At 39.8% G+C, this 24,271-nt stretch overlaps 1 protein-coding gene across 1 annotated transcript; it reads right to left on the bottom strand.

Moving 5' to 3' along the window:
• Positions 1-351: 351 nt before the first annotated feature.
• On the bottom strand, positions 352-22,807 carry ATP7B (ATPase, Cu++ transporting, beta polypeptide). The gene is made up of 20 exons (XM_010083064.1): positions 21,619-22,807; positions 19,914-20,150; positions 18,593-18,756; positions 17,556-17,717; positions 16,015-16,091; positions 15,472-15,646; positions 14,664-14,897; positions 14,373-14,464; positions 14,106-14,233; positions 12,848-13,002; positions 12,501-12,635; positions 11,561-11,755; positions 9,879-10,061; positions 8,157-8,304; positions 6,639-6,776; positions 5,221-5,363; positions 3,434-3,637; positions 3,208-3,325; positions 2,353-2,455; positions 352-886 (listed from the first exon to the last, which is right to left on the bottom strand). Exons 1-20 carry the CDS (start codon positions 22,802-22,804, stop codon positions 622-624), a joined length of 4,242 nt encoding a protein of 1,413 aa, XP_010081366.1. The 5' UTR covers positions 22,805-22,807; the 3' UTR covers positions 352-621.
• Positions 22,808-24,271: the final 1,464 nt, after the last annotated feature.

The following is a 24,271-nucleotide window of genomic DNA, read 5'->3' as shown; positions in this document are numbered from 1 at the left end:
GCAGGAATAACAGAACAAGTTTAGCAATGGAAATGTGCATCAAAAGGATGCGATACCTGAAAGCAAGTGAAAATCTTTGAAAGAGACCTTTCAGAGCGTCAGTGAAACACTGAAGCATTTTTGGTCCAAGGAGACACACATGAATCCTAAATACAAAGTGCTCTCCCAGTGATGTGAGTAGTTAGGATTCTGTGTAAAAGTACAACTTCTGACCACTGACTTGCTTATGCCACGGATATTTTCACTTGGACACAGAAATTAATATGTGTCTCTTGAAATAATAAAGTTAGAAAGAGCAAAAAGTATGAAATTTGGTGCCCAGTAAACAATTCAGAAGAAAGAAACTCTTTTAGACTCTGAAAATTATATTTTTACAAATAATTGCTGTGTGCAAAGTAGCCACTTCATTATAGAACCATAGATTCTTTCCGTGACTAGAAATAACTTGTGACCTGAAAAAAAAACCACAATCCATACAACCCAACATCAAACTGAGTTGGAGTTGTTTTGTGAGCTAAAGGAATGACTTCACTTACAACCTTGAAGCTCTTGATGACATAACTTCGTCCCTCCCATCACTGGTGAGAAGGAACGTTTCCTGTTTACTGGGAGTACAGTACTTCAGATGTACTGTTCTTCATCTCCTCCATTCATGAGCAATGACCACTTGTCCCCTTCTTCCTCAACAAAACCGTTACATCTCGGCAGCTTCTCTGAAGTCAAGGGAGAGAGAGACACTTGGCTAATCTGATCCCAAGGAGCCTGTCTGGATGAACCCCTCCTCCTATCATCCATTCCAATATGAACACTGATTTGGGAAGGGGTAAGTGGCTTCATGCGGCCTTGAGCTTGTGCTTCATAACTTTCTGTGGCTGGCTTCTTATAACTAAGAAGAGAAAGAGAAAAGATGTATAGTACCAAGAGGTCAATGTGCAGAAGCAACTTTGGCATTAGAACGAATCAGAAACTTCTGCTAACAATGTTACCTGTACTTCAGATGCAATGTTAATGTCAAAGAGTACTGGTCACATACCATTAAAACATTTCAATAGTAAAAGAGAGGGACTTTCAAAGTGAAGTTCTTTAAGAAAAATTGAGTTAGCTGAATTATGAAAGGGTTCGTAGCAGACAATTGCAGGGGAATGACCCAAAAATCACTTTCTGATTCAATGCATTCGAGGTCAAAAAAAGCCTAGCAATGGCAAGTATGCGCGCGCTTCTTCACCTATATGTATTGTTGTCTTTTTGGGAATCTGAAGTTCTGTTCAGCTGATGTGAAGCTTCAAGAAAAATTATTGTCCTACAGAGTACACTGTAATACAGGTTCCATAAATCTGAAGCCAAATATGTTTTGGGGGGTTCTCAATATCTAACCACAATAGTGTTCAGTACTTAATGCAACCGCCACAAATTCAAAGGAATTAGAGAATAAAGGAATCCTCTTATAGAAATTTCTCATCTTTGGATAGTTACACACAGAAAGTTTTTAGGATTAAAATCCTGTAGTGGTAGGCCTGATTCTGCAAACAGACATGAGCACATACGTAGCTTTTCTTTTAGACTGTGGTCTCACTGAACATTTGCAGGATCAGAATCATGATGCAGCAACAGATTTCCTATATTAGTTTATATTATACTGTACTATAATACACTATACTACACTACATGCTACAGAAGACTCCAGCTGCAGTAGAAATATTTGAAGGCTTGGATTAATTTCAGACACCATAAAAGTCTTATTTTTGAAAGAAATTTGCTCACAATGCTGTTAAAAACAGGTCCATTGTAACTGCACCCAAAAAGGGCACCCAACAGTGTAGCACAAAAAATTAATAGAATTTTTAAAATCTTGTTAATAGTTCAGAAATGGTTCACTTCCAAAAAAAAATAGAGCAAGATACTTCATCTGTAGCAAGGTGCCAAAGTATAAATACACTGCTTCTCAGTTTCTCTCCGGGTAAATTAAAGAGATAAAAAAATAAAATCAAGTACAAATCTTTTAAAAAACATCTACTGCTACATTATGAAGAACTGCCTTTTGAATTATTTGTTCACTTGATATTCACAGCAAAACCAGTGCAGATCATTACCTCACTTGGTATCGAACTAGATCTCCAACACAGGTGCCCAGGTGGCATCCAGTCACGCTTTTAGCTGCTTGTTAAGAATGCTCAGTATGGTCTTAGTCCAGGTGTGTTCATAGCAGTGACACCTGTCTCTTTTGGAGCCAAGGATTAGACAGAACAACCCCAAGCTAAAGCACTGTGAGGTACTTTTAGATATACAAAGCCCAAAGTAACGTCTCACAGTGCTGCCTACGGTTCCCCAATGGCTTAGTAGAAGACAACTTGCCATTTCAGCTGCAGAGAAGACAGCACGACAGACACAGAAGAAGCTGCCATTGCAGCTGATCCCATCCAAGGCTGAAGCACGAGGCCAACAGGCATGAACACACCTAGCAAAACAGCATATGGATATCAGCCAGAGCAGCCCATCCCTGTATATTATACAACAGATTGGTAGTTCTACAATGTGACTTGTTAAAACCTCCATAAACACAATTAGATTGATATATATTTGCTCACTTATTTTTAAATATGTCCCTTTGTTGCAAGGGATGACTTTTGCACCAACTCGGCTACAAGACTGTGGCCCAAGGTGAGACTATTTGTCCCTTCCAGCTATTCTGTACATATGAAACAAAGCAAAAGCAACAGAAAGACAAGGCAGTAGTCCAGGCAAAGGAGGGAGAAGTTACTCAAAAAGAAAAAGAGGAATGCTTGAAGTAAGATTTAAGAAGGAATTTGGAGCATGAGAAGATGTCTGACAGAAGCAGAGAGAATGCAAGTAGCAGCAGCAAAAACAAGTGATTTAGGGTGAATAAAAGAGGGAGCACCCAGAACTGGGAAGGTTTCTCTGGAGCTGGGTTTGAATATAGAGAAACTAATCCCCAAGTACTGCTATGTGAAATAAGAGCATGGTTTTAATTTCATCATATAAGGACTTATTCCTAAGAGTTTAAAATTTGGGGAACAATTTTTTTCTACAACATGCAAAAAATACCATATTTATTTTGTCTTCCTTCTGACAAGTTTTAAATACTCTAGGAACTTCTCTTTGGTTCCTTGAGCAGGAAATCCTGTGAGAGACACCACAGAGCTCAATTGTGCTGCTGTCTTTGACAAGCTGAGCTCGGCAGTCACATACCTGCTGCTATAGGTATTCCAAGCAGATTATAAATTAAGGCAAGAATCAGATTTATTCGTATTCTTCGAACTGTTCTCTTAGATAAGTGAATACTGGCAACCACATCCAGCAAGTCATTCTGCAAGACAGAAGAGCATCGAAAGTTTTCCACATGCAGCCTTCAGAATATCAAGCCAAAAAGAGGAGTGTCTGTGATAAAAGAGGACAGATCAAAACTAATGCTCACTCGGATAAGAACAACATCTGCTGCTTCAATGGCAACATCGGTGCCCGTTCCAATTGCAATTCCAATATCGGCCCTGGCTAGTGCAGGGGAATCATTGACTCCATCACCAACCATCGCAACCTTCCTCCTCCCATTTTGGAGCTCCTGGATCTTTGCGACCTTGTGAGAAGGAAGAACCTCAGCAAAGACTTTTTTGATGCCAACCTATGTACAAAGAAAGAAATACACCCTGGTTGGTGATATGCTTCATGCTGAAAGGAAGAGCCATTTGCTGTTCTGGGAGAAGAGGAAACAAAGGAAGATCAACCAAACTGATTCCAGTGGAAGAAACACTTGGAAGCTACACAGAAAGCTGAACAGCAACACACCTTTGGCATAAGAAAGGAACTGATTACAGCCCCCTCCATCTTTATTGCAGAGATGCTAGAAAACCATGCTCTGCCCTTAGCAACATGCCCTGCAGGGCTTCTGAAGCTCTGCTGCCCTGGCAACAAAGGTTTGATGGTAAAAAGAGCCAGTTTTCAGCTAACCATGCTGCTTGATGCAGCAAAAAATGTTTCAGTGAAATGCAACACAGGAACCACGTATGATCAAGCAGTTACACTAGGGGAAACACAGAACGACAAGTATGTGCGAGTCTCTGGGAGACTATGAAAATAAAGCAGATGGCTGGCTAAATGCTTCTACTCATCCACATCTCAACTAATATGGAGTTGCTACCAATGGCTCTAGTGCTGTAGTTGAAAAACAGGTGGGTGTACTAAAGAGCGCTGGGAAAATGCCCCTGGTTTGGCTGCCTCACCAGGGAGAGATCAGCTCTTCACTACACAAGGTCGAAGCTCTCTTTTAACCTTTCAAAAAGTAACATTTTTAGAAGTTTTTAGGACCGGCTTACCGTTTTTCCATTGGAAAGGAAGCAAGTGCCAAAAATTCAATTAAAATGTAGGTTGGCACAGACTAAGCTTGTTTGAAGTGCCCTGAACAATAAATTGAAGCTCGTTTCTGAAAGACTTCTTCTCTTAACAAAGTTGGGTGGGAAAACACTTTCCCACAATTGAACACAAAAGCAAAAGTGTGAAACAAAATAGGAGAAGGATTAAAGCATCACACTGACAAACAAAACAGACCTCACAACATTCGAGAACATGCGTACCACAGTGCTAGCTGAGGTAGCTGTGTGGAGGGATACCTGAGGAAAGTGAGGTGGCACATAGTAGATTAGAAGTAGATCGATGTAGGAATGAAAATGAAGAGGGTGGAAATGTAGCATGGTGGAGTGAGAAGCTGGCTTTGGCTTTGGAGCAACATTTACAGTTTGAGATCAAGGAAATCTCATTTAAACCCAACATCTTTTAGACTCCTATGCTTCTTAACAGTAATTCTTATTGTTATTACTATCTTATCCTTAAAGATAATGACAAATTCCCACTTATCTTATTGGGAACAGGACTGGACCTTAAAGGAACTTTCCTTCATCACTAATCAAACACAACTGCCCTTCAGTGAAAGGAAGCAGGAGGCTTCAGTTCAGCAATGGATTAATTACTGAAAGAAACTCTGTACATCTGGAGACATACTGACTGCATGTCTTCAGTGGGATCTTAATGTAGCCACTGGCCTTTAATATGCCGCAGGACCTGACCTCATTTTCAGTCCAATTCAAGAAAAGTTGGTCTTCATTTAATGTATCCAGGGAAACTCTGAGGTCCTGCTCCAAATTCACGGGGGTAAGCAGAATTTTAGAACCTCATCATGTATTTTTTTTTGAAATGCAAAGAAGCAGATACCTGCGTAGCAATGGCTTTTGCAGTTTTTCTGTTGTCCCCCGTTATCAGCACCACATCTATTCCCATGTTTTTCAGTGTGTGCACAGCAAGGGCTGCCTCCTGCTTTACAGTGTCTGCTATTGCAATCATTCCACACAATACGCCTGCACAAAGAAAAGTCCTCTGTTAGAGAGAGCTGTGGGAGGCACAATGGCAGCAAGAGAACAGGACTTCCCTTCCCTCACACCGTGGTGGCTTGTGAAATAACACATTCTGGGTAATATTGACCTAAGTTTTGGTCTCCTTCTTACACACACACAAACTTTTCTTATTTATCTGTTTCAGATTGAACAAAAACCACCTTTGATATTTAGGGACCAGGAGGAAGGGGAGAAGAGGAGAGTAGCTTTTGAACATGCCTGACTTCTAGGTTTTATGGTACAGACAAATATGATAGTGAGGCAGAGAAAGTTTTGGGAATTGTGCCCACGTCAGATGCTGAAGCCACTCCTCCAGGAGGAAGCATAAAGGGTATCTGGTTTTATGTCCTCTAATCTTTCAGGGTTGGATCTCTTATAATTAAGTACTTTCATACGGCAGTGTTGCTCTTGCCTTCTAACACATTGACTCAAAGCTGCATCCACGTTTCCTTCATGTAACTTACAAAAATCTCCCATTGGTTTATCGTTGCAGGTTACCTTTCAAAAGTAAGGACTTAAGTAGGCTTTGGACCTCTGTATCTCTATTTGTTATCACTAGCAACGACAGGAACACCAGCTGTACCTCAGAGCCCTTATTTCCATGCTAAGAGCACTTGATTTTGCTGGACTGCTGATGAAGCCCAGTCTGAGACATGCAAATGCCTCTCAAAATTGCTCAGTAGGAGCACCAAGAATATTTATTCAGCAATTGAACCAGAGGCCCCATTTCAAGATCACAGATGCACTGTCAATGGCTCACCATTACAGCAGTTTCTCTTACTAAGGCATTGTCTGGGGTCTTTTTCTGAGTAGCACAGAACAGAACCCCTTTGGCAAAACCAATTTAGTCAAATGTATTATACTTGAATGATCTAATGAATCATTATGTTTATTCATGAAATGTTTTGAAATCAGTGATCCAATTGGTTGGCCTGTGATCCTTAAGTGATGTAAAGTCAGGATGGGACACGGCACTGCACTGGCACTGCTTTTCTGAACAATAGTCCTACACAACAGGAGGTTCAGAAATTAATACTTAAATTAAAATCTACCCAACAAAATCTTATAAACACTGTTCTGAGGTGAAAGCTTCTTTTAAGAACACAAGCGGTTCTGCACTAAAAGATTAGTAGTTTCTTGACACTAAGCCACTGATCAATTGCTCCAGAGCTTGTTTTTATCCATTCCATGGTAGGATCAACCGACATTTATTAAGTTACTCCGAAGAACAGCAGTTACCATCTATAGCCACTAGTATGGCAGTCTGTCCTTTCATTTCATGGTCCGTCATTGCATCATTTACATCATTTGCAATATGCAGGCCATTGCGTCGCATCCACTCACGATTTCCAATCAACACTGCGTACGTGTGAGAAGCTGATGGACCTTTGTGCACAGAGAAAAAGAAAAATGAACAACTCAAAAATAGTGAACACAAGCCAGCGATGTTTGAGGATGACAACATCAGGCTGCATTAGCTATAGAAAAATATTCTGAAGAGGTTTTCCTAGTTTTTTTATTTTTGCGTTCCGGGCTGGCAATGGTCACACCCAAGACACAAACAATTAGCCTTGTTGAAGTGCTGCTGCCATGGCCAAACACAAACGCATAGGCACTACCTGAAGACAGCCTTATAAAACTTTTCTCCTTCAAGACTCAATTTGTGCCTGTTCATACACAGAACTGCGTCATGAACTTAATCGAAGTATTTGCCTGTATTTGCCTTTGCCAGTTGGCATTGTTTTTCTAGATAAATGCATTATGCACATTTCATAAATACCACGTTGCTTTGTTCTCACAACTAATGACTTCTTTAAAATATAAAGGCTACTTCTGGTAAGAAAAAAGTAGTTTTGTTCTAACAAACAATGAAGCAGTATGTACAGCATCTCATTATGAATTCAGTCCAACTTCACAAGAGCTGTATGAAGCAGGTGAGAAAATATTACATTAACACCGTTCACAAATAGCACAGTTCTGAAGATTAAAGTTCTTATTTTTTTTCATTCTTCTAACAGCTTTCTCAAAAAGGTCAGTAGAGCCACAGCCTTCTGAAGAAAACTGATGAGCTTCTTAAGGAAGGCTTTAAATACCTTTTATTTCTCTCCTACACTACAAAAGAGCAAAGTGTCTTCCACTGAGCTTGAAACAAAAGCAAATGTATTGGCCTAATCAAAAACATCAGGCACTGAAACTCAGTTTGTAGATATAACACACTTTATTGTGCATCTGCTGAAAAGATGTTTTTTTAAAAAATTAAGTGCCTTGAGAGATATATGAACAGAAAACAAAAAGTTCAAGTTAATATGGAACTAAAGGGTAGGATATAAAAAGTAGCTGTAAGATGACATATGTTAAATGCTCTCTAAATGGGAAGATAATGCTAATTGGCAAAGTTTGCTCTCTGCTGGACCATTCTTCTATCCAAAAGGAACATTGCTGGGTATGCCTTATTGCCTATGTAGTGTATGGACTCTTTGATTACCCATCACTGTAGCATCTAAATTCTTATTTAGGTTTCTGAATTGCAAAGAGATTGAGAGTAGAGGAAAGACAGAGCTTCAATTTTTGTTAAGGCACATTTTTGTCTCTCATGTTCTTTGCCTCCTCCTGCCATAAATCCGCCCTCCTGTTGTTCCTTGTGCAATAGGATTTTGATTCATTAGCCCTCACATTGCAATTGGCAGTTGTGTCGGGGGGCAGACATACCATGTGGTTCGGAGAGAGTGATCAGCGTGTCATCTCCCAGAGGAGCACTGCTGTCCCTGCTCCTGTTAGCATCCAGCTCGAGACCCTCCTTGGCCGTGCCCAGGACAGCCTCAACACCTCCGACTTTGCAGCTGATGCCACAGCCTGGGACTGCCTGGAAGTCAGTGCAGTATCCCAGGCTCTGAGTGCCCAGCTCCTGTGGATATAACCAGAGTTCATCATCAGTGTGTGCTGCCCATGTAGGGTACAAATATTAGATAACTCCTTCTGAAAAGAGGCCTCATTCCTCCTCTTGACAATGACTGACTGATGGAAAAGCAGCATGGAGTATCAACAGCACAGAAATAAAAATAAGGATGTTCTGGATGTGCTGTGGTGTAGATTTTCTGGAAAGGGGCAGCCATACAGATTACATCCAAGTCTCAGCCCTAGCACCAGCAAACCATAAAGGACAGCTTTTCCTGGTAGTTCAAAGATGAAGCAGTTATACTGGTGGTTCATAAGGTCAGACAAGACTAGGAACTAAACAGAAACACTCTTAACAATAAGCCATACAGCTTCTGAAAAGATGCAACTTCTAATTAACCTCACAGATAACTGACTGTGGGGGTTCTGATCTTTTACATATATGCAGAAGTACAGTAAAAAACCGTGTCTAATTCCTGGAGTGACCTGGCTGAATGATAAGGAAACTGTGTCTTTCTGTTGTGTTAGAGACAGAAGCCAGTGAGTACCTTCAAGATGAGAAAAGGGATTACCAGCACCCTATGAGTTACAAAAAAAATTGAGAAAATATGCGTTTAGAAACAAGTTATTCTGGGTTGTCTCTGGAAGTTGGAATTACATGTACCTTTCAGTGCCCTTCTTACAACACAGGGATGATAAGGCAAGTGGTAAGAATACTACGAAACAGTATAGCATTGCAATTCGTATCAGCCATAATCCAGTAATAACTGGTGCATGGGATGACTACAGAAGTGTTGAGGAACTAAGACAAATTTGAAAACAAAAAATGTAAAATACAAGAGAGACAACTGAATCATTACCCATACTCTCTTTTCCCTTCTAAATTTATATACTAACTTCTACATTTTACCACTGAAAGATCTATCACTAATAAGTTTGATATATTCCTGCCAATTAATTATTCCATAAATCAATTAGTGACATGTCTTAGCAGAAAGAAATTATTTATCTAAACCAGGCTTCCTATTTTGGTTACTATTTGTGCTTTCATTCTTCCTGAAACATTTGAGGAACACATGCAATATATAAATGACCTTTGAGGATTTGCAGAATTTGTAAAGACTTGACTAGTCTATTAATTCATTTGTGAAATTCACAAATATCACAGTTTAATATTCAGGTTTTAAAGCTTTTTGCCTAATCTATTCAGATAAGCAAGTGACTAATAGAAGTGACTATGGTCAGGTAACGTATGAAATGTCACCACATACATTTGCTTCACAATGCTATTTTGAGCATAAATATTCCTCCTGCACATATTCCACAATCCTTATTTTCCCACTAGTTCAGGAAAAACGTTGTAAGACCTTGCTTGAGAACTCCACAGAGTTACCAGAAAAGCAAAGCTTCAAATATGCATTCTGGTATTGTCCAGATTAAGATGCACCATCATAAAATCTGCCAGGTTTCCAGGCTGTTACTTTTCAGGCAGGCCTGTCCCTCTGGAACTTGCTCCTTTAATACAACATTGCTGTGTTTACACAAATCCCTTCAGGCCTTAGATGAAACAGAAAGGTCACATACCTCTTTGCAATATCTAGTGACTGCCACTCCTAAAGGATGCTCGCTGCTGGCTTCTGCAGTGCCAACCACTGCCAGTACCTTCTTCAGAGAGAGCACATCCATGTCTCCCAGCAAAAGCACCCTCATGACTTTAGGAACTCCACAGGTGATGGTCCCAGTTTTATCAAACATCACAGTCTTTATCTGCAAGAAATAAACCAGAGTTACTGCCTTAGTCCGGTGAGCATAGGGATGCTCATATGCTTTAGGCACATAAATACAGGCAAGACCTTAATAATCAGTTGACTACATCCACACCAAGACAGAATAAACCTACAAAAGTAGGGATTCCTGTATGTACCTTGAACTACCTCTACAGTAAGTCTCCTTACATTTTTTACTCATTCCCCATATAATAATTTCACTGATGCTACAACATCATACTGTACCTCTATTAGGATCTCAGACAAGAGTCATTGCAGGACTTGTGCTGTCCTTTGTGTGTGCATATATGTATTCACATGCAGGATTCATGTAATGGCACCTTAATCACATGGTATATGTTGCAAGGAGGGCTTTTATGAATGATGTTCTAAACAATTAACTATAGCACTGACGAAAGAGGACTCAGGAAGTTATTTGGTGATAGAGCAGGTAGAAAGAGTGCAAGAAGCTGTAACAAGTTCCAGAAATAACAACCTAACCGAAATCAACATCATGCTGTTCACCAAATTCAGTGATCACTTGTTAGCTAGCCCAATGGGTCTTGAGGAATCAGGAAGGAACCAAATAAAACAGCACCACATACACTGAAACCCAAAGAAGCAAAAACAGCACAGAGAAACACAAGAAGCAAAAAACTCAACAAAGTAGGTGCTATTTCCGTTTTCAGCTATTCCAGCCCACCAACCTTTCAGAATCCAACAAGTCACATAATTTTCCAAGCCCTGACCCTAGCCTTGCTTAGAGTCAAAAGGTAAAAAGTCCTGACACTAATGAGCAGTCCTTTTTTGTTTTTTTTTGCAGAGCCTTGGAAAAACTTATGGTCTATGCTTTATAGTTTCCAGTAAGAACAAGAATTATCTGCCTGATTAATGTATTCTTACCATCCTTTTCACTTAAAATGTTCTGCATAAATCTAACCCAGTCTACCATCACATGGTTTAAACTCGTTCTTTTCACTGGCTGTGGACATGTCAAACCTCCTCCTCCTTCAATATCTTCTTCCTCTTTTCATCAGCTTCATGTCTTTGAAGAGTTTTTTCTGCCTCCCATCTTTTTTTCTATACACTAAACCAACTTCAAATAATTTTGTTTTTCTCTTACATCCTACATTTTAAACTAGAACAACATACATTTCACAACAGCCCTCTGGGGAAAAAAGTAAGACACTGGATTATTGGGCTCATTTGCAGAAGAGGTAAAGAGAGTGCACAAAGTCAGAAACCTCTGAGGTCATGCAGATTAGCAGCCTTGTTGGCATGAGATTGCAGAACTGTTGGCTCTCAACACTTCGCTGTGACTGCTTTGAAGAAAGAAGGTCAGATCTGTCTTCTTTACTTTAATGAGCAGAAACCAATCGAAAAAAACCCAAACAACAAACATTCTGCAGTCTTTCTCTGGGTCAGCAGGATTTCCTGGGAAATTATATTTCATGTAGCAATAGCTGGGTAAGCTACAAAAGTACAGAATGAACTATTAACCTTGTGTGCCATTTCCAGCGGTTTTCCACCTTTGATGAGAATACCATTCTGTGCAGCAACTCCTGTGCCCACCATCACAGCTGTGGGGGTAGCCAAGCCTAAAGAACAGGGGCATGCAATGCTCAGCACAGTGATTGAGGTTTGAAATGCAAACCTCAGTATTAGTTCAGCTTTTGACACGTGTTTGTTCTGATTCTGCAAGAAGAGGGAAGAGAGGGGGAAAAAAAAGAAAGAAAGATGTATGATTGCTGATAGAAGGTAACATAGATGTACAATCAATCATAATCATTTAAAAAAAACACATTTACCTGGAAACCTCCAGTATAGGAAAGCAATCTATCATTGTTACTGCAGTGGTAGAGAAAGGTCAATGTTATGAATTGTTCATGGCAGTATTTTCTGGCTTTTTTGCTAGCACACATATGCTTGATTCTGCTCTCAGGCTCCCAGACGACAATATAACTTGCTGGCATTTCTTAGGAAAGTAGCTTAGCAAAGGAAAACCCTGTTTCCAGGTACACCGATCCCCAGAGTTGCTGATCACAGCAAATACACATCCTAAAGATAACAGAAGCTCATCTTCTTTCTAAAGCCAAACCCACTATGTGCCATCAGGAACAAGGATGTCAAAAAAAATTTCAGGCATGATAGGAATGGCTCAGCTCCTTGCCGTGCAGCTATAGATCATGTTTATTTCAGAAAGACTGCCAGTAATTTCAGCTTGTAGGAACCTCATGCAGATCTAAGGGGTAAATGCAAAGGTAGATTTATACCTGCAGATAGATTTCAGTAAGTGTAATTATCTGCTTTACGTAGAAAACACCACATTGTACAGAAGTATTTGCCAGGTTGCAACATCAAACCCTACACACAGAAGGCATGTTAATTACACTGGAAGATATCCTAACACTAAAATCTAGCTCTTAATGAAATTACTTACGGGAAAATATTTTTGAATAACATCAAAATTTATAAAACCAATTGTGATCCATACTATCAATGTCACTGTTGAAATGATGATGATAAATGGAACAAAATATCCACTAAACTTATCTGCCAGTTGCTGTATGGGTGCCTATAAAAAAGAAAAACAAGAATTTGCATTTTTATGATCAAAACACATAAACATGTAAAGTTCATGAAAATATCTAATAGTCTCTATCTGATTCTTTTTTGAAGTCTGGAAAAACACAGCTTTCTGAACAAGTAAATATATGAAAACATAGAATCTTTTTCTTATTTATTTAAAATTTGTGAATAAGGTTTTCCTTTCTATTTCTTTTCTACCTTTGACATTTGAGCTTCTTCCACCAATTTCACGATTTGTGCCAGGGTGGTATCATTACCAACATGAGTTGCATCAACAAGAACCGAGCCATGTGCATTTATAGAACCAGCAATCACTGTGCTCCCAGGCTTTTTAGTGACTGGCATAGCTTCCCCTAGAAAGAAAAGGCAAGAATAAATGAGCCAATACTCCTAATAACAGTGAACATACTCCATTAGCACACAGCTCATTGTATGCTACCAAAATCAGCATGCTAAGCAATAATGACAAGAAATCACATATTTTATACCTCTGGCTAGTAAAGACACATATAAGTGGTGTCATACTTCTGTAAAACTTTTTCTAGGTTTAGATTACAAGCAAATGCTGTTTCCTTAGTCCTAACCCTCCAGTATGCTATCCCTCAAAAGGGCCAGAACCAAATGGTTTGCAATTGCTAGGAATTTTTCCAATTAATACTTTGCATAGCCATGGAAGGTTGAGCAATCTGTGTCCATTTCCACCACCCTCAGTTTTCAAAGACCCAAAAATTTGTCTCTTTGGCAAATCTCCTGTTCTCACACTGCTTCTTCAAGAATACTGGCTCTACAAAATCTTTATTTTATCTACTTTTAGGGTTAGTGATAATGACTGGTTCTCTTAAATTAAGGTGTCCCTGTTCTCCAAGCAAAGTAAATACATAACTAAAACAAGCAAGCCAACGACAACGTACAGTTTTTATATCCTTTACCTTATTTATAAGAATAGTATGATAAAGTATATCCTTATTATATTTACAAAACAAAATTAAAATTACAGAAGCTATTAAAAAGTCCCGTGACCCTTAATGAGCATCAAGCCATGAGGCTTTCTTTCCCTTTCCTTGCTCACTGGCTGATCCCTGTTAGAAGCCCTGTCTGACGCCCATGAATACATATGCCAACATCTCACCAACATTTCCCCATTGCCCTTTAGGAGTTATTTCTGAGAAGGTACCATGTCTATAAATACATTTCACGGAAAACTCCCACCAGATCTCTGGAATAAAGATAACACTGTTTAGACTCTGCCCATCACATCAGTGCATTAGTAAAAGTGACCAAAGAGTTGAAATTCTTCAGCTTTTTAGGGTGTCTGCAAACACAGGATTTGGATTCAAGCTCATAAAGGTCAGGCAGTGTCCTTTAAGGCAGGAGGTTATTCAGTAGGGTCTGCTCTCTTTTCTTGTGAGAAAGTGTTCTAGATGTCACTTCTTTGCATAAGTGTAAGGGAAGTTACCAGTAATGAGAGACTCATCTGCCATAGAACTGCCTTCAATGACCTTTCCATCCACTGGGAACTTTCCACCAGGAACAACCTTTACAATATCACCCCTTTGAACCAGTTCAACAGCTACCTGCTCCTCCCTGCAAAAGTCACAAGGATAAAAGACAGATTATTTACACCATCACCTTCAAAACAATAATAATGCTTTCACATTGACTGCATCAAGCCTGGTCTGTTCACCCAGGCAGGCTGAAGGGGTTTTGGTTCAGAAATATATACCTGACGATAGAGTGGTCAGGTCCAAGAGTTACCACAGTGGCTTCTGTGGCTTGAAGAGATATAAGTTTAGCAAGAGCTTCCGAGGTCTTACTCTAAGAAACAGAGAAAAATATTTAAGACATACTGACATATATAAATGCTGATGTTTACTTAACACAATGATCCCTGAGCTCTAAATGACCATATCCCAGGCTACTACACAGATCAGAAACATCTGGCTCAAAATTCCTCTGAATAGTTTTATTCTATTCTCATCATTAATGCACAATACTTAATGTGAAGATATGTTACCTTTGCTATGTGTTCCAGCCATCTCCCAAGGGCAATGAATACAAACAGCATTGGAGGAGTGTCAAAGAAAGTGACAGGGCTTTTCTCTGCCTTTTCAATTATCGCTACCATCAGGATCACACACGAATACACATAAGCAATCGTTGTGGCCAGTACGATGAGCACATCCATATTGGCTGTCTTGTGCTTCAGTGATTTGTAAGCTTGTACATAAAAATACCATCCACCAAGAAACTGTTGGTGTAAGCATGGATAGACTTGTATTAAGATCACAGCAGTGAGAGCAGAGAATACATTATACAATATAGTAGAATTACAAACATATAGTAGATAAGGGAAGGCATTGCTGTCCCATGCAATTTTTATATTGATACAACTTCAGTGGAGTGGTCTACTAGGAGGCTGACTCCATTGTCATCCTCTCTCTTGCCCTTCCTCATTCTCAAAACAACCCTGCCAGCTAAATATCATTCTTTTCCTCAGCAATGCAAAGTAAACACGGCACAGAAGGTAAAGGGATTTACCTATAGTTACTCAATTAGTTTGCAGCTGATCAGGTATTTCTTAATGTTAACAATACCTTCCCCACTTAGAAAACTATCTGGTGCAACTTTGGCAGGAGTAAGTGCTGTAGCAATTACAGAATGGATAACTTGCAGAAAAGTACCACTTCATTCTGTGCAGGCAGTACAGACGAGAGGGCAGGCCTTATCCACTAAACCTTTCCAGTCTCCTGTCGTTATCACATCAGATTACATAAATGGGAGATGAATAGAAAGCAAACCCCTAGGAAGTACTGTGGACATACCTGAACAAAAGTGCACAGGACAAAGAAGAGAAGATTTAAAATAGATAATCCAGGAATGAGGTTCTGTTCCAGCGCCATAGACCCATGGTGCCCACCATCAGGTATTAGCATATAAATCATTAGGATTAAGACAGGGATACCAAACAGTAGGCTGCACAAGAAAGATTTCCTCCACCTGAAAAGTAGAAGCTGTAAATCCCTGGTTGTCACGCACCCCTCACAGTACCCAGGCCAAACAGTGTTCTTGCAGTACAGAGCTTGGTGTATTAGTACTGTACTAACACACAGCTTCAGGATATTTGGGAAAGATCCAACACTTCAGGACAGTTTCTGTGTCTATACATGTTTAACTGTACAGACTTCCATCAGTTAAAAACTGAAGCAATGAAAGTAATAAAAGTACTTGAATCAAATGGCAAATCGTAAAATTAAATATGCTTTACACAAGGATAAGCTAAAATAACTGGGAAGAGTAGAGGGGAGGTGAGTTACAAGAGATGATCTATACATGTTCATTAGTCATAGAGAAAGAGAAATACTTACTGCTGTATTTCCTTTTTATGATCCAGGTTATGTGCATTTGGAACTCTTCTAGCCACGGAAGCATGAAAGCCAATTTCCTTTTTATTGCAAGGGGAGGGAAGATGAGTTAGTTTTGATTAAACTAACCATATTACTTATATTTAAATTATAGTACTTTTAGAAGAAATGTCAGAAAAGGACACAGTTCCATATTGAATAAATGCCAGCTTCTTATTTATTTTTAGATCCTGACAACATAAGAGGATATTTCAGACAGTACTCAAAACGTGGACTGCAAAGGATTTCTGCTACCTATACACGGACACAGCGTATAGATGCAGTAAGTGTTCTGAGTTTCTTAGACACAGGCAGCTCCCACTGACAGATGGAGTTCTTCTGCCTTCCTCAAGGGAAATTTATGCCCTTCCATCTCCACTGGAATAAGTATGAGAGATGGGAAATACGACAAAGGAAGGCAAAAATGTACAAGCCACTGGGCTAGTCAACCTTGCGAGCATCTCCTTAACACTACAGTTCAGTAGATACAGCTGAAGTTGAAATTCAAAGTGGCTAGAATCAGTTTAAATCTGTAAAACAACAAACTGCAGAGCAAAGCATCCCAGAAACAAATATAGGCAAAAAGACAGTTTTGACTGACACTTCAGAGAGTTACTGCAGTAGAACCGCCTCCACCCCCACCACAAAAAAAAAAAAAAAAAAAAAAAAAAACCAAAAAAACCCAAACTGCAAAAAACCCAAAGCACACTCTCAAGCACATTACATTTAAACTTCAGATTGGTATCATGAGATGCTCCTGTGTCAAGATGCACTTTACAGAACTACTCTGCCAGCCTCAACAGTCTACTAGTTAACATGTAAATCACTGCTGCTGCCTCAATTCTGTGGTCTAGGAGCTTTCTTTTGAGTAAATACTCTAAAACATGAAAGGCAGTCTCTGCTGTCCTCCTGACTACTCACTGAGTGCACCTCCTACCGTACGGTCTCTTCCCTTCTGGTGGGGCAGAGAAAGAAAAAGTTTTGTCCACACCTGGGCCATGACAACGACAGATTTTGTGATCTGTGTGGTTACTGGTAAGCCAGGATTTTTTTTCTTTAGTGGCTGTATCACAAGGTCTTTCAGTTTAAAAAGTTCTTCTCTGAATTGATGTGGGAATAAATGCCAGTGTAGAAAGAGATGTGTAATACCTGTGGCACGAGCTATTTCACAACTTCTTTTACAGCCTCTTTCACTGGCAAGAGAAACTAGTATTTTTTTCTGAAGTATCAACAATCCACTGAAATGACTGGAAATCAGAGACACATGATTCTACACACAGAACTGCAAAGAACGAATTACAGACAAAAAAGGTTTCTTTTTGTAGTTTTTAGAGTAACAACCTGGGAGACTATGCAGTACTGTGGAGTACAGCAGCTTCACCACAAGAGCACAAAAACATATGGCAGTAACCATGTCATCTGCAACCTCTCAAATATCAGCTGCTTTATTTCCTTCTTAATTTCACCTTGTAGTTGTTCATACATTAAAAATTTCTAAAGCGTACCTCAATTATTTTTATAATATCTCGAGGTCCAATAATTTCAGGATCAAACTGGATGTGAGCTTTGCAAGTAGCAAGTGCAACTGAGGCATAGAATATGCCATTTGTTCTCATGAGTTTAGATTCAATATTGTGAACACAAGAAGCACAAGTCATCCCTGTAATCTAAAGAAAAGACAAATTTAGGTGCAGTTAGCAGTCCTCCACGTTCACCCAGTATTTGTGGCTCAATTTGAGACAAGGCCTCCCCATGTCACAAAGGTACTAATGACTATTCAAGCTCTGCTTGTACTTACCCAAGGCCCCAGCAAGCTATCTTAAATGAAACAAAGCTGAGAACGTATCAATCCACATTTATTATAAAATTCTGTAACCAACAGTTACAGTCACAGCTATATATTTGCACAGCAGCATTCGTATACTGTATTAACTGTAACAGTATAGCTAATATAGTTCCATCTGTTCCATTGTGGAAGTCAAACTCTGCACGTGTAACTTCATCTCGCTTACTTGAATTTTCCTATGGCTTCAGTAAGGCATGTTCCGAGCTTCTGATCTATTAGCACAACTGTAGACTGTTGTTATCTGTCTTGTAGTAGGTATATGTCAGAGAATAAAAACAGACTTTTGAAGAATCTGTCCTTCACATAATCAATTTACTAATTTTACCCAAAGTTCTCAGGAATCAATCACAAAGCCCCAGGCATTATCATCATGTTGTTTGGTGATACATTCTCAGTTGTTCAGCCTATCCTGTTGACTGAAGTGCCTTCACAGAAAAGTTCTGTTTCATTTTTTTCCTTGCTAAGAAAAGTCTGTTCTGTACATACGACTATCACTTTTTATTTCAGTGTCCCTGGACAGGTTCTTCTAAGACAAATTGATTTTGTCTTTTCAGCAATTAAGAAAAAACAGTGTCACCAGCGAGAGCTGACCTGCTAAAGCCACAACTCCTTAAACAAAAGCCTTTGCAAGAAAATTACTCTTCCAGATGTAACTTTTCAAAAACCAACATATAATTTCAACTACACATGACTTACAAGAAGCTCCACATTTCCTTCTGTTTCTGCATGATCTTCTATGACGGTAGCTTCAAAACCCAAATTCCGGATCAGCTGTGCTATTTCAAGAGGCTGTATGAATTCTGGCTTGTATTTTATCTCTGCTTTACCTGCCATCAGTGCTACCAACACTGAAACAATTCCTGCAGTGGCAGTAATAAAAAATATTAGATAATGTAGATCCTTTGAGGGGAAGAAAATAAAGTATTACAAGTGAATGTCAATGAGGGCTGTAACAACTTAGAGATGTAATAAGCCTAATGATTTCCCTCTGCTTCCTTCTAGTATTGCTCCCCAGTCACAGCAGCAAGGTTTTTACTGAGATCCAGCTACACTTGGGTTCCTTTTACCAATGAGAGGAACCACAAAAGTTACACAGGGAAGGAGGTGAGTTTTACTATGATCTAGCGAGACCAAAAGGGTGTTCAGAAGCAATTTTTGCACTCATTGCTGCAAGCTCTACCCTGGACTCTCTAAGTTTCAAAAGCCCAAAACAAACCTAATAGCATAATGCTAGGCTTTTTATTGTTTTTCCCTTTGGGTTTTTTTTTTAAATTATTATTTTTTAAAATAAATACAATGACGGAAATCAACATTTAGAATTAAAAAGCAAAACAAAAATCACAAGCAAAACTATTGTTCTGAAGTGCTAATGGTTTATTGGATTTTTAAATCAAGGCAGTGAGACCATCACTGGGAGACTGAGGGCACAGGAATCAATAAGCAAAACCCTTCAAAGGCATGCCTACACAAATTAAATCAGGCATTGCTGAGGCTCGTCTGTTCATCTTCTGTATGTCCAGAGGAAAGGCAGTCCCAGCCTGCAGACTTCTAACCTAATAAGCTTTCCTGTGCCTAAGCTAATATAATTACCCAGGCACTGGACCCATGCATTGGTTTGTACCCGCTTGTGCAAATGTGCCCTGAAGGGCAAGTTTCACATCACAGAGGTGGCAGAGCTCTCAACACTCTGGAAGAGATGGATTGCTCTGTAAAGCAATAACTCCTTGAAAACTAAATGAGAACCATTTCTCTGGTTTTTGTCTTGAGCCTTATTTGATATTTTGATCACATTACAACAACTTACTGTTACAATACAAGTATGTCCATTGGGTTTGTCCACCAGTGCGGTAGGATAGTTAAACAGTGATGTAGTTTAGTTACATTAGCACTAAGAAAGAGCATTAAGCCTATTTAACTTCCAGATGCTATACCACAGCCTCTTCCATTAACTGCATAAAATACTTTTTCCATCCTGTAGTCCCTTATAGACTCATTATAGGAATCTTAAATTTATTACCGTCCTCCTTCTGCAAATTTCTTTCAATGGTAGACACGCACGATGCACAGGTCATGCCTGTGATTTGTAAAAAACACTTTTCAGCTGTCACTTCACTGGGTTGGTTTGGCCCATCAAGGTGTGGACTGTCTGGAAGAGTATCCGAGGCACAGCCTTGGCGAAGAGTCTCTAAAGCTCGAGGCTGCATGGCAGCACTGCTGGCATCAGGCTGGTGCTTATGTTCTCCGGCAGCAGTATCTTGAATAAATGAACAATAAACTGAACAAACACTATTTACAGTGTGATCAGATGACGTAAAACTACAAGCAGGTCACATTTATCAATCATGTAAAGTCTCTTAGTTGTTTGAAAGGTGACATGGTAATCTTGGTCTCTTAATGGAAATAATATAGACTGTTACTACGCATATAACAATATACATTCACCAGTACTACTTGCATGACCATTCAACATTACAGAACTGGTTTTCCGCTTTCAGATGGCAAATTATTCCCTCCATTTTCAATGCCTAGACCTGACAGCTACCTCCACTCAATAAAGATATGTTGGTATCTAGAGGGTCCTTATCCAGCACAGAGAACACAGACCAGCCTCACATCCATTCTGTCCTTGTTGTCATCCATGCAGGACTCATAGCACTTCATCTCAAAAAAGGAAAAGGACAAGTTTCTCAACTGCTTTCTCTTTATGGCACAATACTTACACTGCAAGTACTGCAAAACAAGTAGCAGAAGGATTTGCAGCACCCAGAAGACCTCCACACATACAGGTCTGTTGCAACCATTTTTGTTCTTTACCAGCTACTGAACAGACACCCAACAGCTCCAGATGTATTCACAAACTGCCTCCCTTGGGCAGAGGCCTGTGTAAAGGAGCAAGAGTTGCTTCTACACACATTAAACACAGGGAATCCCCTCCTTTTCCACAGACAGATTAGGAGGTCTCCCACCAACAGATTATAAACCAAAAAAATAATAATTAAACGCCACATATGGGATCCTCCTCATCTGTAGGAGTTCCACAGATTCAGAGGGACTGGACTCATAAGAAAAGCTAATAGGATGTGGTCTATTGGGATCAAACTAATTCATTACAGGTAAATTACATCAGTATCTCAAAGCAAATCTGTTCAGCTGAAGCAGACAAATATTGCCACTTTTAAAATTCACTAAAGAGGAGATTGTGCACCACAGCAACTTCTTAAACACTGAGCACATGCACAAAATGTACAAACTTACCTTGCCTAAAGTAAGCCTTAGTAAAGTAGGGCTAGTAAAAATACTCAATAAATAAAGGTCAAAGGATTAGGACACTAAAAAGATATTTTAGCTAGGTAAAATGTGGTTTTAAATGAAAGAAATTTCATTAAGATTGCAGGTTTTAGTATGAAAACATTTGGTTTGATAGGTCTACTTACAGCAGCCTGTAAACATAAGAGGAAACCTACTTCAGTGGGTAAGGGATCAGCTATTTGAAAGACCTTGTACAAACTTCCAAACCTTTTGGCTTCATAAAGTAACTCAACTCTTCCAGCCACTAGTGCAGTTATTAAGGGCTCAAATAAGGTGCTTCACAGCCGATATCTCCCTTGCTAAGGCCAGATCAGGCCAGTCCCTTAGAAAAGATGTGATGTTCTAAGAGTTTGTCTCCAGAAGAGTCTCAATGCAGGTGTTGCATGGCCCAGCTTGGGGAGAAAAAAAAACACTGTTACCTGTCAGCACAGAAGCATCAAACCCCATGTCTTCTATGGCAGCTCTTAACTCTTCTCCAGTAGTGACAGCAGGCTCATAATGTATGGTCCCAGTTCTGTCAGATAGAGAAACTGCTATACATTGCACTCCTTGTCTCTGTGATATGGTCCCTTCTATGGACTGTACACAGGAATTGCAGGTCATGCCATCAATCCTAATAACAGCTGTGCATGTCGTGTTGTGCAGCAGCTCTCTGAAGAGATCGCATAGCAAAGCAGGTGGTGGAGAAGCTCCCTTATTAACTTCTGAACCATTAAGGAGATACACTTTAAAGTTTCCAGATGGAAGGGATTCAATAGCTTGCTGCAAAGCTGACAGGGTAATTAAATTTGGGCTGTACTGTACCACAGCATGTTTATGCTCCAAAGACACTTTAATACTTTGTATGCCAGGAAGATCTGATATATTTTCTTCAATGTTTCTGACACAGGACTTGCAGTGCATGCCTTCTATCTGTACAGCCACGGTAGCTGTGCCACTCATCTTGGCAACCGGTGGATCCACCCCATCACTCTTCAGACTTGCTGGTGTCTCCTTGGGGTTTGCATTCTGCAGGCGCCCGAGATCAAGGACACCCAGCTTCAAAGGGGCTGATTTACTTTTAATGGTGCAGTCATACCCCAGGTTACTGATATGGCTCTTGAGGTCGTCAGGCTGTATGATGTAAGGATAGTAAGTAATAATTGCTTCCTGGTTACCAAGTGACACCTTGATTTTCGCCACACCATGCAGTTTCCTAATCTTTCCTTCAATGTTGGTGGCACAGGATTGGCACGTCATGCCTTCTACCCGAAGCTTAACTACTGCTTCTCTCAAGCATGACAAATTTACAGTTGCTGTTGTCAACCCCTCTCCTGCTATGTTGGCATCAAAGCCCATGTCCTGAATTTCCTGGCAAATCTGTTCAGGACTTATTTCCGACTGCAGATACTTTATTACAGCATTGTTCTGTTCAAGGGAGACTTTAATACTCACAATGCCCTTCACCTTGGAAATTTGGCCTTCTATTGACTGCACACAAGATTGGCAAGTCATTCCCACAATGTTGACTGCCACAGTGTGTTCTTGGGAAGATGGAGAGGGCACAGTTTCAAAGCTCTCCTCATAGCCCATGTTATCAAAAGCAAAATTGTGTTTCATTGTAGGCTCCAGCTCACAGTCAGGAGGAGAATCAGTGTTGGACAAAACCTAAAGAGCAAGAGGAAAAATGAAAATAAAATTTATGTATCTTTAACACAGTAAAAGCATCAATATTCTGCATGTGCTCTCAAGCACATATGAGAAGTAATCTCAAGTCAGTCTATACTGACAAAACACTTCACAATGTTAACTTACACTTTCAATACATTACCATTTAGCTATGCCCACAATGATGAATTGGGCCTCTGACACTTCTCTTGACCAGTAATTTAAAAAATAATAACTAGAGAAACAAAAGCAAAATTGTCTCAATATCTCCTATACAATCATTTAAAAATTGATCTCTCTGCAGCCATGGGGCACTGTCACCATGCAGCCAGAGCCCTGTTTTTCAGAGCACACTGTCACCTGCAAAAAGGGTCACAGCAGAGTGTGTTGAATGTCTCTCCACAAATGTTAGAAGCTGGATCAGTTTGTTCAACCTGCTATTGCTCAGCAGGAGTTCAAACCAAACCACCCACAGAAAACAGAATCAAGAATTTCCCAAGAGCCTGAACCCAGCTGGCGCAGAGAGGACCAGTTGCATGATGTCTGAAGATCTGTATGCATGCATACAAGGGTCTGGGCTGTCTGCATATATACAGATCTTTAAGTTAAAATTTATATCTGACACAGATTTTAAAAGACCTATATGCAGATACTTCAACTATAGTTTAGTTTCATCTGTCTCTTTGTGAGGCACCTAAGAAAGACCATACATTAAGCTGCAAGAACTCACTGATTTGATCCAACACTGATTTTTAGGATGTAATGGCCAGTATTGAAGTAGATCAGCCAGAGGAGGACTACCCATCTGCCAGATCATGGGTTCCACAGTACTGGGACTCTACAGTTTAGTGCACTCAACTCAATTGAAAATGAAATATTAAAAAACAAAAAGTGATAAAGGCAATGCTTCTTGCAGAACAGGTAATCAGAGCACAGACTCTGCCATCAAAGGAAATTGCTGGTGCCAAGTGATAAGGAAGATTGAGAAGGTGAGGGATAAGTCCCAGATTGCCAAGTTTCATGGAAAGACATCAAAATTCATGTCAGTGACTTAAGGCAGCTTTAACTACTAAATATCTAGATGCAAGCTACTGCAACAAATTTATTCACTCGCCTGTGAAGCTGTGGGCTCTCCACCACCCAATAAAGCACCTAATGCTGGGCATTACTGCAGAGAGGGGGTCACTGGATCAGGCTCAGTACCACAAATCTTGTTCCTGACACTGACAAGAAAACTCCCTCTTTGGTACCGCAGTGCAGATGAGAAGCATTTAGGCCGCTTATTAACACTAGACTGCATCGAGTTCATTTGATGCAGTATTCAAAATTCATTAACTCAATTTTATTTCATGCTTAGACAGCTTGGGAATAATAAGGTCTGGAGTGACAACCAAAACGGCAAAAATTTAATACAAGAAA

The sequence above is a fragment of the Pterocles gutturalis genome, unplaced genomic scaffold (assembly GCF_000699245.1).
Source record: "Pterocles gutturalis isolate BGI_N339 unplaced genomic scaffold, ASM69924v1 scaffold17825, whole genome shotgun sequence".
Classification (NCBI taxonomy): domain Eukaryota; kingdom Metazoa; phylum Chordata; class Aves; order Pterocliformes; family Pteroclidae; genus Pterocles; species Pterocles gutturalis.
The sequence above is the reverse complement of the archived record's forward strand: the minus strand, read 5'-3'. Positions and strand labels throughout refer to the sequence as shown.

What these genes read in the sequence shown, in the direction of transcription:
- ATP7B (XM_010083064.1), bottom strand. Translation starts at nt 22,804, where the DNA reads ATGAAACACAATTTTGCTTTTGATAACATGGGCTATGAGGAGAGCTTT. An exon ending in CAAAAGCCATTGCTACGCAG is followed by an intron (nt 3,638 to 5,220) that starts GTATCTGCTTCT and finishes CTTTGTACATAG; the next exon opens with GTTGGCATCAAAAAAGTCTT. An exon ending in TCTTCTCTGCAGCTGAAATG is followed by an intron (nt 887 to 2,352) that starts GCAAGTTGTCTT and finishes TTCTCTTCTTAG; the next exon opens with TTATAAGAAGCCAGCCACAG.